Source organism: Engystomops pustulosus, chromosome 4 (assembly GCF_040894005.1).
Source record: "Engystomops pustulosus chromosome 4, aEngPut4.maternal, whole genome shotgun sequence".
NCBI classification, from domain to species: domain Eukaryota; kingdom Metazoa; phylum Chordata; class Amphibia; order Anura; family Leptodactylidae; genus Engystomops; species Engystomops pustulosus.
In genome coordinates this window covers 225341206-225356735 of record NC_092414.1, presented here as the reverse complement: position 1 = coordinate 225356735, position 15530 = coordinate 225341206, and the positions used below count along the sequence as shown (strand labels likewise).

Here is a 15530-nt window from a genome sequence, read left to right as displayed (position 1 = left end):
CTCACCATCCAACACCACCACTGCCCTCACCATCCAACACCACCACTGCCCTCACCACACAACACCACCACTGCCCTCACCACACAACACCACCCACTGCCCTCACCATCCAACACCACCCATTGCCCTCACCATCCAGCACCACCCACTGCCCTCACCATCCAACACCACCCACTGCCCTCACCATCCAGCACCACCCACTGCCCTCACCATCCAACACCACCCACTGCCCTCACCATCCAACACCACCCACTGCCCTCACCATCCAACACCACCCATTGCCCTCACCATCCAACACCACCCACTGCCCTCACCATCCAACACCACCACTGCCCTCACCATTCAACACCACCCACTGCCCTCACCATCCAACACCACCCACTGCCCTCACCATCCAACACCACCCACTGCCCTCACCATCCAACACCACCCACTGCCCTCACCAGCCAACACCACCCACTGCCCTCACCAGCCAACACCACCCACTGCCCTCACCAGCCAACACCACCCAATGCCCTCACCAGCCAACACCACCCAATGCCCTCACCAGCCAACACCACTCACTGCCCTCACCATCCAGCACCACCCACTGCCCTCACCATCCAGCACCACCCACTGCCCTCACCATCCAGCACCACCCACTGCCCTCACCATCCAACACCCCCACTGCCCTCACCATCCAACACCCCCACTGCCCTCACCATCCAACACCACCCACTGCCCTCACCATCCAGCACCACTGCCCTCACCATCCAACTCCACCCACTGCCCTCACCATCCAACACCACCACTGCCCTCACCATCCAACACCACCACTGCCCTCACCATCCAACACCACCACTGCCCTCACCACACAACACCACCACTGCCCTCACCATCCAACACCACCCACTGCCCTCACCATCCAGCACCACCCACTGCCCTCACCACACAACACCACCACTGCCCTCACCATCCAACACCACCCACTGACCTCACCATCCAACACCACCACTGCCCTCACCATCCAACACCACCCACTGACCTCACCATCCAACACCACCCACTGCCCTCACCATCCAACACCACCCACTGCCCTCACCATCCAACACCACCCACTAACTGCCCTCACCATCCTTCACCACCCACTGCCCTCACCATCCTACACCACCCACTGCCCTCACCATACAACACCACCACTGCCCTCACCATCCAGCACCACCACCCACTGCCCTCACCATCCAACACCACCACTGCCCTCACCACACAACACCACCACTGCCCTCACCACACAACACCACCACTGCCCTCACCATCCAAAACCACCCACTGCCCTCACCATCCAACACCACCACTGCCCCACCATCGGAAACCACCCACTGCCCTCACCATCCAACACCACCACTGCCCCACCATCCAACACCACCACTGCCCCACCATCCAACACCACCCACTGCCCTCACCATCCAGTACTCACGTTACTCATGTAGTTTTGCCAGGACTTGGTGACAGTTGGCAGCTTTTCCTTCTTCCTCCAGTTTGGGGGAGATCCTTCCCGCACCGGCTCCTGGGTGCAGAGAGAAGAAACGTGACCCAACGGGTGGTGGAGATGGGCATGGGCCAATCCTACCCAGACTCCACAGGTGCAGGGATCATCCTCCTGTGTGCACCCTGGAATTCTAAGTGCAGCAGGGGCTTAATAGGCTCTTAGAGCCCCCCTGCCATCATATTGAGCTGTTAGAGCCCCCCTGCCATCATATTGAGCTGTTAGAGCCACCCGCCATCATATCGAGCTGTTAGAGCCCCCTGCCATCATATCGAGCTGTTAGAGCCCCCCGCCGTCATATCAAGCTGTTAGAGCCCCCCTGCCGTCATATCGAGCTGTTAGAGCCCCCCTGCCATCATAACGAGCTGTTAGAGCCCCCCTGCCATCATATCAAGCTGTTAGAGCCACCCGCCATCATATCAAGCTGTTAGAGCCCCCCTGCTGTCATATCGAGCTGTTAAAGCCCCCCTGCCATCATATCAAGCTGTTAGAGCCCCCCTGCCGTCATATCGAGCTGTTAGAGCCCCCCTGCCATCATATCGAGCTGTTAGAGCCCCCTGCCATCATATCGAGCTGTTAGAGCCCCACCGCCGTCATACTGAGCTGTTAGAGCCCCCCTGCCATCATATCGAGCTGTTAGAGCCCCCTGTCATCATATTGAGCTGTTAGAGCCCCCCTGCCATCATATCAAGCTGTTAGAGCCCCCCTGCCGTCATATCGAGCTGTTAGAGCCCCACCGCCGTCATATCGAGCTGTTAGAGCCCCCAGCCATTATATCGAGCTGTTAGAGCCCCACCGCCGTCATACTGAGCTGTTAGAGCCCCCCTGCCATCATATCGAGCTGTTAGAGCCCCCTGTCATCATATTGAGCTGTTAGAGCCCCCCTGCCATCATATCAAGCTGTTAGAGCCCCCCTGCCATCATATCAAGCTGTTAGAGCCCCCCTGCCATCATATCAAGGTATTAGAGCCCCCCGCCGTCATATCGAGCTGTTAGAGCCCCCCGCCATTATATCGAGCTGTTAGAGCCCCACCGCCGTCATACTGAGCTGTTAGAGCCCCCCTGCCATCATATCGAGCTGTTAGAGCCCCCTGTCATCATATTGAGCTGTTAGAGCTCCCCTGCCATCATATCAAGCTGTTAGAGCCCCCCTGCCGTCATATCGAGCTGTTAGAGCCCCCCTGCCATCATATCAAGCTGTTAGAGCCCCCCTGCCATCATATCGAGCTGTTAGAGCCCCCCTGCCATCATATCGAGCTGTTAGAGCCCCCCTGCCATCATATCGAGCTGTTAGAGCCCCCCTGCCATCATATCGAGCTGTTAGAGCCCCCCTGCCGTCATATCGAGCTGTTAGAGCTCCCCTTCCATCATATCGAGCTGTTAGAGCCCCCCTGCCATCATATCAAGCTATTAAAGCCCCCTGCCATCATATCGAGCTGTTAGAGCCCCACCGCCGTCATATCGAGCTGTTAGAGCCCTCTGCCATCATATCAAGGTATTAGAGCCCCCCCGCCGTCATATCGAGCTGTTAGAGCCCCCTCTGTGTTCACCTGGAGTTGTTATAGCGCCCCCGTGGTTACCTTGGATGATATCATGTAGGGGGGGACGATTTCCACTCCCATCTCCTGGAATAACTCCCGGCACTGCATCGTGATGAAATCCCCGGCCAGGGGCGATTTTACAATCCCTGACATAGAGCAAAGACTCCAAATTATTGGGGGGGCAGGAGGAAGTGGGGGGTCTTTCCGTGTATATGGGGGCAGTGCAATCACTCACCTTGCTGGAGAACATACCCATCATGCACTGGGAGGGCGGTGGTGTGTGTGGCCCCGCTATCTAGTACCAAGCCTGTGGATCTACCATTTGCAAAACTGCAGAGAACAAAGGGTTAAGGAAATGTCTGCAAACTGACCAATCCCTGCAGAGCATTGGCCCGCATCACTCCACACACCCCGCATCATGGGTGATATGCAGCAGGTTGTGCGGATGGGTATCACCCATATGTAATGGCCCGCTGGATGGGTCTGCAACACCCCTGCCAATGCAGAGTCCAGGTGGTAGTTGCGAATAGCGCCCCCTCCATGTTAGGAGCGGTTAGGGAGACTGATCACCTCCCTAGGAGGTCTCTAAGCACTGGAGAACATGATTGCATCTGTAGCCACTGCCTGGTAATGCAAAAGTTAACAATACCAAATGTTCTTGTACAAGGATTTTAGGAGTCTTTTACTCCACAAAGGCACCGTTTCTGGGCTTCAGCTTTACAGAGTCTGCACAGGCAGCGGCAGGTAAGTGATTGGTGCTCAGAACCACTGTACACGAGTGGTTGCTTTCCTTTGATGCCAATCCTGTCCTGAGGGTCCAAACTGGTTGGATGCCTGGAACTCCACCCAGAGGGAATATTACTCTGATATACTCCCTCTGACACTACTGTGTCTGTCCCCTACCTGAGGCCTGCAGCTCTGACTACTTACAGAGTTTGCCTAAGATTTCTGCCAAAGCAGCTTCTACCTTCTGTAGCCCCAGGTTCCCTAATCTGGGCAGTGAGCTTCTCCTACCAGGCTGAATCCACCAGCTACCTCGGATGTTGTCAGATAGGACACTAGCTCAGCCGGTTACCACTGCTCTGTTGAAGTTCTGGAATAAAGAGACTGTAAGTTCAATGTTCTACATCTTGTCTCCACGTGTAATTCCTGGCTGCCGCTATCACCATTGGCCTCACCTCATCTACCCGGTGATCCCTAACACACACATACATCAGGAGTGCCCCAGGAGGACACCTCAATCATACTGCAGCTTCTCCCTCTTCTTTCAATCTACTCGCCGGACCTGCTTGGAGTGGACATGGTCTGTTCCACCTGGACCAAGCCCCTGTGACAAGTCAGCAGTAGGGTGCACCAAACCCAGCCTCCCGGGTACCAGGGGAATCCACCTGCCCCACGTCATTTAGTCAGGCCCCTGTGGGAGGACGTTGCACATAGACATGAACACCCCAGGACATGACATCCACAGGACATGTCCTCCCCAATAATGTAACCCCAGGACACCCCCCATCTGCCCTCATGCCCCTGCAGGATACGCGGTCAGCACAGCCGTCTTACACAGGAAGAAAGCTGGGATGTTATAATGCTCAAACATCAGTTCTGTCAACTTCTCCCGCTTCGCCCGGGCATTCCACTGAAATAGAAAAGAAATCCAGCTATAATACAGCCCCTCCCTCTACAGGGTGATGCAGAAGGAGGAGCTATAAGCCTGCCCCTCCTCCTTCAGGATGATACAGACAGAAGGAGGAGCTTTGAGTATGCCCCTCCCCTTGCAGGATGATACAGACAGGAGGAGGAGCTATTACCCTGCTCCTCCCCCTGCAGGGTGAAGGAGATACTCACGGGGGCCTCAGACATGAGGATGGGGTGCAGGGCAGGGTCAGATTTCAGGTGTTTGTTGAAGGTGTGGTCCAGTATGGCCTGGAAGGCGTCCCAGTCCTCAACTGTGGAGACAGAATATGATGAGTGAGGGCAGAAGGTATCCTATAAACGGGGTGTGATCAGCGGTGCCCACGCTCTGCTGCCGCTTCTCCTGACTTATGGGGTCCCCTCTCCTGTGGAGGCAGAAACAGGACTTTACTAGTTTTCCCCATGACATCCGCAGGCGGACTCTGCTGTCTGATACAGAGATGATCAAGCAACAAGAACATCCCTTTAAGATGCAGAAAAATAACAGAGAACAAAACACACAAAGTACCAGACACCTGACCAGCTGTGTACAGTATATACCGACGCGACTGTGATGACTGACTGCGATTGTAATCGCCGATTGTGTGACTGATGTTTCTATGATGGATACCTGACAGCGGATGTGCATCTATGATTGTACGACTATGTTTGACTATGTTGGTTGGACTATGATTGAGCTCCTATGAGTTACTGACTATGACATCTGACATGGCTTGTAAGACTAGGATTGTATTGCTACAACTATGTGAATGACTAGGATTTATCTTCTACTGATTATATCACTGTCATATGTGACTATGACTGTGTGACCGGGACTGTGTGACCGGGACTGTGTGACCGGGACTGTGTGACCGGGACTGTGTGACCGGGACTGTGTGACCGGGACTGTGTGACCGGGACTGTGTGACCGGGACTGTGTGACCGGGACTGTCTGACTGGGACTGTCTGACTGGGACTGTCTGACTGGGACTGTCTGACTAGGACTGTCTGACTAGGATTGTGTGACTAGGACTGTCTGACTAGGACTGTGTGACTAGGATTGTGTGGCCGGGACTGTGTGGCCGGGACTGTGTGGCCGGGACTGTGTGGCCGGGACTGTGTGGCCGGGACTGTGTGGCCGGGACTGTGTGACTGGGACTGTGTGACCGGGACTGTGTGACCGGGACTGTGTGACCGGGACTGTGTGACTATGACTGTCTGACTATGACTGTCTGACTATGACTGTCTGACTATGACTGTCTGACTATGACTGTCTGACTATGACTGTCTGACTATGACTGTCTGACTATGACTGTCTGACTATGACTGTCTGACTATGACTGTCTGACTATGACTGTCTGACTATGACTGTCTGACTATGACTGTCTGACTATGACTGTCTGACTAGGATTGTGTGACTATGACTGTGTGACTAAGACTGTGTGACTAGGGCTGTGTGACTAGGGCTGTGTGACTAGGGCTGTGTGACTAGGACTGTGTGACTAGGACTGTGTGACTAGGATTGTGTGACTAGGTCTGTGTGACTAGGGCTGTGTGACTAGGGCTGTGTGACTGGGACTGTGTGACTGGGACTGTGTGACTAGGGCTGTGTGACTAGGGCTGTGTGACTAGGGCTGTGTGACTAGGGCTGTGTGACTAGGGCTGTGTGACTAGGACTGTCTGACTAGGACTGTCTGACTAGGACTGTCTGACTAGGACTGTCTGACTAGGGCTGTGTGACTAGGGCTGTGTGACTAGGGCTGTGTGACTAGGGCTGTGTGACTAGGGCTGTGTGACTAGGACTGTCTGACTAGGACTGTCTGACTAGGACTGTCTGACTAGGGCTGTCTGACTAGGGCTGTGTGACTAGGGCTGTGTGACTAGGGCTGTGTGACTAGGGCTGTGTGACTAGGACTGTCTGACTAGGACTGTCTGACTAGGACTGTGTGACTAGGACTGTCTGACTAGGACTGTCTGACTAAGATTGTGTGACTAAGATTGTGTGACTATGACTGTGTGACTATGACTGTGTGACTGGGACTGTGTGACTATGACTGTGTGACTGGGACTGTGTGACTAGGGCTGTGTGACTAGGGCTGTGTGACTAGGGCTGTGTGACTGGGACTGTGTGACTAGGGCTGTGTGACTAGGACTGTCTGACTAGGACTGTGTGACTAGGGCTGTGTGACTAGGGCTGTGTGACTAGGACTGTCTGACTAGGACTGTCTGACTAGGACTGTGTGACTAGGACTGTCTGACTAGGACTGTGTGACTAGGGCTGTGTGACTAGGGCTGTGTGACTAGGACTGTCTGACTAGGACTGTCTGACTAGGACTGTGTGACTAGGGCTGTGTGACTAATGGATACAAAACATTGTATAACTGACAATTATTGTATGAATATAGTTGTAGGACGATGATCTTTGACAATGACTGTGTCTATGACTCTATGACTCTGATATTTGACCCCCAGTGTGATTGTGATGATGTTATCATGTGATTCTTTTCTTTGCATTTTCTTTCATGTTTGTGGTGGGAATGGACAGCAGACCATGATTGGGGGATGACATTCTGCCAAGCTCCCCCCTTACTTTAGATGCCCTCACCCATGGTAATGGAGGATTATGGGTAATGGTTGCAGGAAGGCCAGGAAGCACAAGATGGCACATGATGAGCGGAGACACACAAGGCCGGGCTGCGGTGTGGCACATCGGTCTCACTCATGCCATTCTTCAGTGGTGACGTGACCTCAGTCAGTGGCCGTGGCACATGGAGACTTGTCGTGTCAATGTAATAGACCCGGCTCAACTTCCGATCCTTCTCCAGCTCCGAGGACAGAGACTCATCTGGAGAGAAAACCCCCAGGGTGGTCGGGAAGTCGGCCTGAGTGGGAGAGAAGAGAAGGTGTGAAGAATGTATAACATGGAGCTGGGGTGGGACTCGGGGTCCACCGCCCTCCACAGGAACCCCGGAAAAGGGAGACACCATAAACATCACAGCTGGTACCTTGGGGCAATCCTCCCCGGCATAACCTGCCCGAACTGAGTATGATCCGATATCAAATACAAGAGCCCCGACCTCATCTACAAGAGAAGAGGGAAGAAATAGTGGATCCATAATATGACTATAACACACCATCTGTATGTAGTGATCTCCTCCTAGTGGTGGTGTATAATGTGTATGTAGTGATCTCCCCCTAGTGGTGGTGTATAATGTGTATGTAGTGATCTCCCCCTAGTGGTGGTGTATAATGTGTATGTAGTGAGCTCCCCCTAGTGGTGGTGTATAATGTGTATGTAGTGATCTCCCCCTAGTGGTGGTGTATAATGTGTATGTAGTGATCTCCTCCTAGTGGTGGTGTATAATGTGTATGTAGTGATCTCCTCCTAGTGGTGGTGTATAATGTGTATGTAGTGAGCTCCCCCTAGTGGTGGTGTATAATGTGTATGTAGTGATCTCCCCCTAGTGGTGGTGTATAATGTGTATGTAGTGATCTCCCCCTAGTGGTGGTGTATAATGTGTATGTAGTGATCTCCCCCTAGTGGTGGTGTATAATCTGTATGTAGTGATCTCCCCCTAGTGGTGGTGTATAATGTGTATGTAGTGATCTCCCCCTAGTGGTGGTGTATAATGTGTATGTAGTGAGCTCCCCCTAGTGGTGGTGTATAATGTGTATGTAGTGATCTCCCCCTAGTGGTGGTGTATAATGTGTATGTAGTGATCTCCTCCTAGTGGTGGTGTATAATGTGTATGTAGTGATCTCCCCCTAGTGGTGGTGTATAATGTGTATGTAGTGATCTCCCCCTAGTGGTGGTGTATAATGTGTATGTAGTGAGCTCCCCCTAGTGGTGGTGTATAATGTGTATGTAGTGATCTCCCCCTAGTGGTGGTGTATAATGTGTATGTAGTGATCTCCTCCTAGTGGTGGTGTATAATCTGTATGTAGTGATCTCCTCCTAGTGGTGGTGTATAATGTGTATGTAGTGATCTCCCCCTAGTGGTGGTGTATAATGTGTATGTAGTGATCTCCTCCTAGTGGTGGTGTATAATCTGTATGTAGTGATCTCCTCCTAGTGGTGGTGTATAATGTGTATGTAGTGATCTCCCCCTAGTGGTGGTGTATAATGTGTATGTAGTGATCTCCTCCTAGTGGTGGTGTATAATCTGTATGTAGTGATCTCCTCCTAGTGGTGGTGTATAATCTGTATGTAGTGATCTCCTCCTAGTGGTGGTGTATAATCTGTATGTAGTGATCTCCCCCTAGTGGTGGTGTATAATGTGTATGTAGTGAGCTCCCCCTAGTGGTGGTGTATAATGTGTATGTAGTGATCTCCTCCTAGTGGTGGTGTATAATGTGTATGTAGTGATCTCCCCCTAGTGGTGGTGTATAATGTGTATGTAGTGATCTCCCCCTAGTGGTGGTGTATAATGTGTATGTAGTGATCTCCTCCTAGTGGTGGTGTATAATGTGTATGTAGTGATCTCCCCCTAGTGGTGGTGTATAATGTGTATGTAGTGATCTCCCCCTAGTGGTGGTGTATAATGTGTATGTAGTGATCTCCTCCTAGTGGTGGTGTATAATGTGTATGTAGTGATCTCCCCCTAGTGGTGGTGTATAATCTGTATGTAGTGATCTCCTTCTAGTGGTGGTGTATAATGTGTATGTAGTGATCTCCCCCTAGTGGTGGTGTATAATATGTATGTAGTGATCTCCTCCTAGTGGTGGTGTATAATGTGTATGCAGGGAGCTCCCCCTAGTGGTGGTGTATAATGTGTATGTAGTGATCTCCTCCTAGTGGTGGTGTATAATGTGTATGTAGTGATCTCCTCCTAGTGGTGGTGTATAATGTGTATGTAGTGATCTCCCCCTAGTGGTGGTGTATAATGTGTATGTAGTGATCTCCCCCTAGTGGTGGTGTATAATGTGTATGTAGTGATCTCCTCCTAGTGGTGGTGTATAATGTGTATGTAGTGATCTCCTCCTAGTGGTGGTGTATAATCTGTATGTAGTGATCTCCTCCTAGTGGTGGTGTATAATGTGTATGTAGTGATCTCCCCCTAGTGGTGGTGTATAATGTGTATGTAGTGATCTCCCCCTAGTGGTGGTGTATAATGTGTATGTAGTGATCTCCCCCTAGTGGTGGTGTATAATCTGTATGTAGTGATCTCCTCCTAGTGGTGGTGTATAATCTGTATGTAGTGATCTCCTCCTAGTGGTGGTGTATAATGTGTATGTAGTGAGTTCCCCCTAGTGGTGGTGTATAATCTGTATGTAGTGATCTCCCCCTAGTGGTGGTGTATAATCTGTATGTAGTGATCTCCTCCTAGTGGTGGTGTATAATCTGTATGTAGTGATCTCCCCCTAGTGGTGGTGTATAATCTGTATGTAGTGATCTCCTCCTAGTGGTGGTGTATAATCTGTATGTAGTGATCTCCTCCTAGTGGTGGTGTATAATGTGTATGTAGTGAGTTCCCCCTAGTGGTGGTGTATAATCTGTATGTAGTGATCTCCTCCTAGTGGTGGTGTATAATCTGTATGTAGTGATCTCCTCCTAGTGGTGGTGTATAATCTGTATGAAGTGATCTCCCCCTAGTGGTGGTGTATAATCTGTATGTAGTGATCTCCTCCTAGTGGTGGTGTATAATCTGTATGAAGTGATCTCCCCCTAGTGGTGGTGTATAATCTGTATGTAGTGATCTCCCCCTAGTGGTGGTGTATAATGTGTATGTAGTGATCTCCCTCTAGTGGTGGTGTATAATGTGTATGTAGTGATCTCCTCCTAGTGGTGGTGTATAATCTGTATGAAGTGATCTCCCCCTAGTGGTGGTGTATAATCTGTATGTAGTGATCTCCCCCTAGTGGTGGTGTATAATGTGTATGTAGTGATCTCCTCCTAGTGGTGGTGTATAATCTGTATGTAGTGAGCTCCCCCAGTGGTGGTGTATAATGTGTATGTAGTGATCTCCCCCTAGTGGTGGTGTATAATCTGTATGTAGTGATCTCCCCCTAGTGGTGGTGTATAATGTGTATGTAGTGATCTCCCTCTAGTGGTGGTGTATAATCTGTATGTAGTGATCTCCCCCTAGTGGTGGTGTATAATCTGTATGTAGTGATCTCCTCCTAGTGGTGGTGTATAATCTGTATGTAGTGATCTCCCCCTAGTGGTGGTGTATAATGTGTATGTAGTGATCTCTCCCTAGTGGTGGTGTATAATCTGTATGTAGTGATCTCCCCCTAGTGGTGGTGTATAATGTGTATGTAGTGATCTCCTCCTAGTGGTGGTGTATAATCTGTATGTAGTGATCTCCCCCTAGTGGTGGTGTATAATGTGTATGTAGTGATCTCCTCCTAGTGGTGGTGTATAATCTGTATGTAGTGATCTCCCGCTAGTGGTGGTGTATAATCTGTATGTAGTGATCTCCCCCTAGTGGTGGTGTATAATCTGTATGTAGTGATCTCCCTCTAGTGGTGGTGTATAATCTGTATGTAGTGATCTCCCCCTAGTGGTGGTGTATAATCTGTATGTAGTGATCTCCTCCTAGTGGTGGTGTATAATGTGTATGTAGTGATCTCCCCCTAGTGGTGGTGTATAATGTGTATGTAGTGATCTCCCCCTAGTGGTGGTGTATAATGTGTATGTAGTGATCTCCTCCTAGTGGTGGTGTATAATGTGTATGTAGTGATCTCCTCCTAGTGGTGGTGTATAATCTGTATGTAGTGATCTCCCCCTAGTGGTGGTGTATAATCTGTATGTAGTGATCTCCTCCTAGTGGTGGTGTATAATCTGTATGTAGTGATCTCCCCCTAGTGGTGGTGTATAATGTGTATGTAGTGATCTCCCTCTAGTGGTGGTGTATAATGTGTATGTAGTGATCTCCTCCTAGTGGTGGTGTATAATCTGTATGTAGTGATCTCCCCCTAGTGGTGGTGTATAATGTGTATGTAGTGATCTCCCCCTAGTGGTGGTGTATAATGTGTATGTAGTGATCTCCTCCTAGTGGTGGTGTATAATCTGTATGTAGTGAGCTCCCCCTAGTGGTGATGTATAATGTGTATGTAGTGATCTCCCCCTAGTGGTGGTGTATAATCTGTATGTAGTGATCTCCCCCTAGTGGTGGTGTATAATCTGTATGTAGTGATCTCCCCCTAGTGGTGGTGTATAATCTGTATGTAGTGATCTCCCCCTAGTGGTGGTGTATAATCTGTATGTAGTGATCTCCCCCTAGTGGTGGTGTATAATCTGTATGTAGTGATCTCCTCCTAGTGGTGGTGTATAATCTGTATGTAGTGATCTCCCCCTAGTGGTGGTGTATAATGTGTATGTAGTGATCTCCCCCTAGTGGTGGTGTATAATGTGTATGTAGTGATCTCCCCCTAGTGGCGGTGTATAATCTGTATGTAGTGATCTCCCCCTAGTGGCGGTGTATAATCTGTATGTAGTGATCTCCCCCTAGTGGTGTTGTATAATGTGTATGTAGTGATCTCCTCCTAGTGGTGGTGTATAATGTGTATGTAGTGATCTCCCCCTAGTGGTGGTGTATAATGTGTATGTAGTGATCTCCCCCTAGTGGTGGTGTATAATCTGTATGTAGTGATCTACTCCTAGTGGTGGTGTATAATCTGTATGTAGTGATCTCCTCCTAGTGGTGGTGTATAATGTGTATGTAGTGATCTCCCCCTAGTGGTGGTGTATAATCTGTATGTAGTGATCTCCTCCTAGTGGTGGTGTATAATGTGTATGTAGTGATCTCCCCCTAGTGGTGGTGTATAATCTGTATGTAGTGATCTCCCCCTAGTGGTGGTGTATAATCTGTATGTAGTGATCTCCCCCTAGTGGTGGTGTATAATCTGTATGTAGTGATCTCCCCCTAGTGGTGGTGTATAATGTGTATGTAGTGATCTCCCCCTAGTGGTGGTGTATAATCTGTATGTAGTGATCTCTCAGTATATAGATGTATACAGGTGGTGGGGCAGTACATAGATTTATACAGGTGGTGGGGCAGTATATAGTGTATACAGGTGGTGGGGCAGTATATAGTGTATACAGGTGGTGGGGCAATACATAGATTTATACAGGTGGTGGGGCAGTATATAGTGTATACAGGTGGTGGGGCAGTATATAGTGTATACAGGTGGTGGGGCAGTATATAGATGTATACAGGTGGTGGGGCAGTATATAGATGTATACAGGTGGTGGGGCAGTATATAGATGTATACAAGTGATCTGGCAGTATATAGATGAATACAGGTGGCGGGGCAGTATATACATGTATAAGGGTGGTGGGGCAGTATATAGATGTATACAGGTGAAGGGGCAGTATATACATGTATACAGGTGGTGGGGCAGTATATAGATGTATACAGGTGGTGGGGCAGTATATACATGTATACAGGTGGTGGGGCAGTATATAGATGTATACAGGTGGTGGGGCAGTATATAGATGTATACAGGTGGTGGGGCAGTATATAGATGTATACAGGTGGTGGGGCAGTATATAGATGTATACAGGTGGTGGGGCAGTATATAGATGTATACAGGTGGTGGGGCAGTATATAGTGTATACAGGTGGTGGGGCAGTATATAGTGTATACAGGTGGGGCAGTATATAGTGTATACAGGTGGGGCAGTATATAGTGTATACAGGTGGGGCAGTATATAGTGTATACAGGTGGGGCAGTATATAGATGTATACAGGTGGGGCTGTATATAGATGTATACAGGTGGGGCAGTATATAGATGTATACAGGTGGGGCGTATATAGATGTATACAGGTGGGGCAGTATATAGTGTATACAGGTGGTGGGGCAGTATATAGATGTATACAGGTAGGGCAATATATAGATGTATACAGGTGGGGGCAGTATATAGATGTATACAGGTGGGGCAGTATATAGTGTATACAGGTGGTGGGGCAGTATATAGATGTATACAGGTGGTGGGGCAGTATATAGATGTATACAGGTGGTGGGGCAGTATATAGATGTCTACAGGTGGTGGGGCAGTAAATAGATGTATACAGGTAGGGCAGTATATAGATGTATACAGGTGGGGGGCAGTATATAGTGTATACAGGTCGAGGGCAGTATATAGTGTATACAGGTAGGGCAGTATATAGATGTATACAGGTGGGGGGCAGTATATAGTGTATACAGGTAGGGCAGTATATAGTGTATACAGGTCGAGGGCAGTATATAGTGTATACAGGTGGTGGGGCAGTATATAGATGTATACAGGTAGGGCAGTATATAGATGTATACAGGTGGTGGGGCAGTATATAGATGTATACAGGTAGGGCAGTACATAGTGTATACAGGTGGTGGGGCAGTATATAGATGTATACAGGTGGGGCAGTATATAGATGTATACAGGTGGGGCTGTATATAGATGTATACAGGTAGGGCAGTATATAGATGTATACAGGTGGGGGCAGTATGTAGTGTATACAGGTGGTGGGGCAGTATATAGATGTATACATGTGGGGCTGTATATAGATGTATACAGGTAGGGCAGTATATAGATGTATACAGGTGGGGCAGTATATAGTGTATACAGGTGGGGCAGTATATAGTGTATACAGGTGGTGGGGCAGTATATAGTGTATACAGGTGGTGGGGCAGTATATAGATGTATACAGGTGGGGCTGTATATAGATGTATACAGGTAGGGCAGTATATAGTGTATACAGGTAGGGCAGTATATAGATGTATACAGGTGGGGCAGTATATAGTGTATACAGGTGGGGCAGTATATAGTGTATACAGGTGGTGGGGCAGTATATAGTGTATACAGGTGGTGGGGCTGTATATAGATGTATACAGGTAGGGCAGTATATAGATGTATACAGGTGGGGCAGTATATAGATGTATACAGGTGGGGCAGTATATAGTGTATACAGGTGGGGCAGTATATAGTGTATACAGGTGGTGGGGCAGTATATAGTGTATACAGGTGGTGGGGCAGTATATAGTGTATACAGGTGGGGGGGCAGTATATAGATGTATACAGGTGGGGCAGTATATAGATGTATACAGGTGGGGCAGTATATAGTGTATATAGGTGGTGGGGCAGTATATAGTGTATACCGGTAGGGCAGTATATAGATGTATACAGGTGGGGCAGTATATAGATGTATACAGGTGGGGCAGGATGCGGAGTGCGGTGCAGAGTCTGAGACGCAGATGGCAGTTGGGTGATCAGGGGTTAATGTTGGCGTAGCAGATACCGTATGGATTGTATAGATTGGGAGTGCTCCCAGCATGCAGTGCAGGCTTTACCTCCCCCATACACTCCTCCACTCATCCTGTCTGGACTCCTGAGGTCACAATGTCTGGGCAGCTCTGAGCATCGTCTCCTGCCCCTTTAACTAGAGGCTATCCTCCTGGTGTCAGCCCGAGCACCCTCCAATGAGAGAAGAGACCTGCCTCCTATCTGTCTCCTCATTGGTGCACTCGCATGTCACTCAGCGGCTCTTTAAGAAACCGTTGTGTCGGCCCACATTAAAGAACTCTGGGGGGGCTCTTAAAGGGGCAGTGTACAAGTAATGCGAACCCTGAAAGTGACGCTGCTCCGAGCATCCACCACAAGACAACCTATAGGAGGAGGCGGTGCAGCCACTTATGTCACAGCCTCCGAACCCTCTGACTGTTATTGCCCAAACATGGCTGCTTTATTCCAAAAACATCTCCTCTCCTGACCAGGGGCGGAATGTGACTCATTCTTCTCTATACAGCCGAGCTGCGATGCCGGCACTTACCTCACTCACATGTGGTCCTTAAAACTGCCGTCCTCCTACAGA

The 15530-nt window shown here is 49.4% G+C and overlaps 1 protein-coding gene across 2 annotated transcripts in view; it reads right to left on the bottom strand.

Annotated features, from left to right (window-relative positions):
• The window catches only part of ACTL6B (actin like 6B), a 30149-nt gene extending 14981 nt beyond the window's left edge, over nt 1-15168 (bottom strand). Inside the window, exons 1-8 of one of the 2 annotated variants that reach the window (XM_072150056.1) lie at nt 15010-15168; nt 7740-7816; nt 7454-7616; nt 4909-5009; nt 4602-4699; nt 3302-3396; nt 3106-3212; nt 1457-1546 (exon numbers count right to left, since the gene is read on the bottom strand). In XM_072150056.1, the coding sequence (XP_072006157.1) occupies nt 1457-1546; nt 3106-3212; nt 3302-3396; nt 4602-4699; nt 4909-5009; nt 7454-7616; nt 7740-7816; nt 15010-15034 (756 nt within the window). In that variant the 5' untranslated portion in view covers nt 15035-15168. The remainder of the gene's footprint in view (nt 1-1456; nt 1547-3105; nt 3213-3301; nt 3397-4601; nt 4700-4908; nt 5010-7453; nt 7617-7739; nt 7817-15009) is intronic. The other variant, XM_072150057.1, reaches the window with a different exon arrangement.
• Nucleotides 15169-15530: the final 362 nt, after the last annotated feature.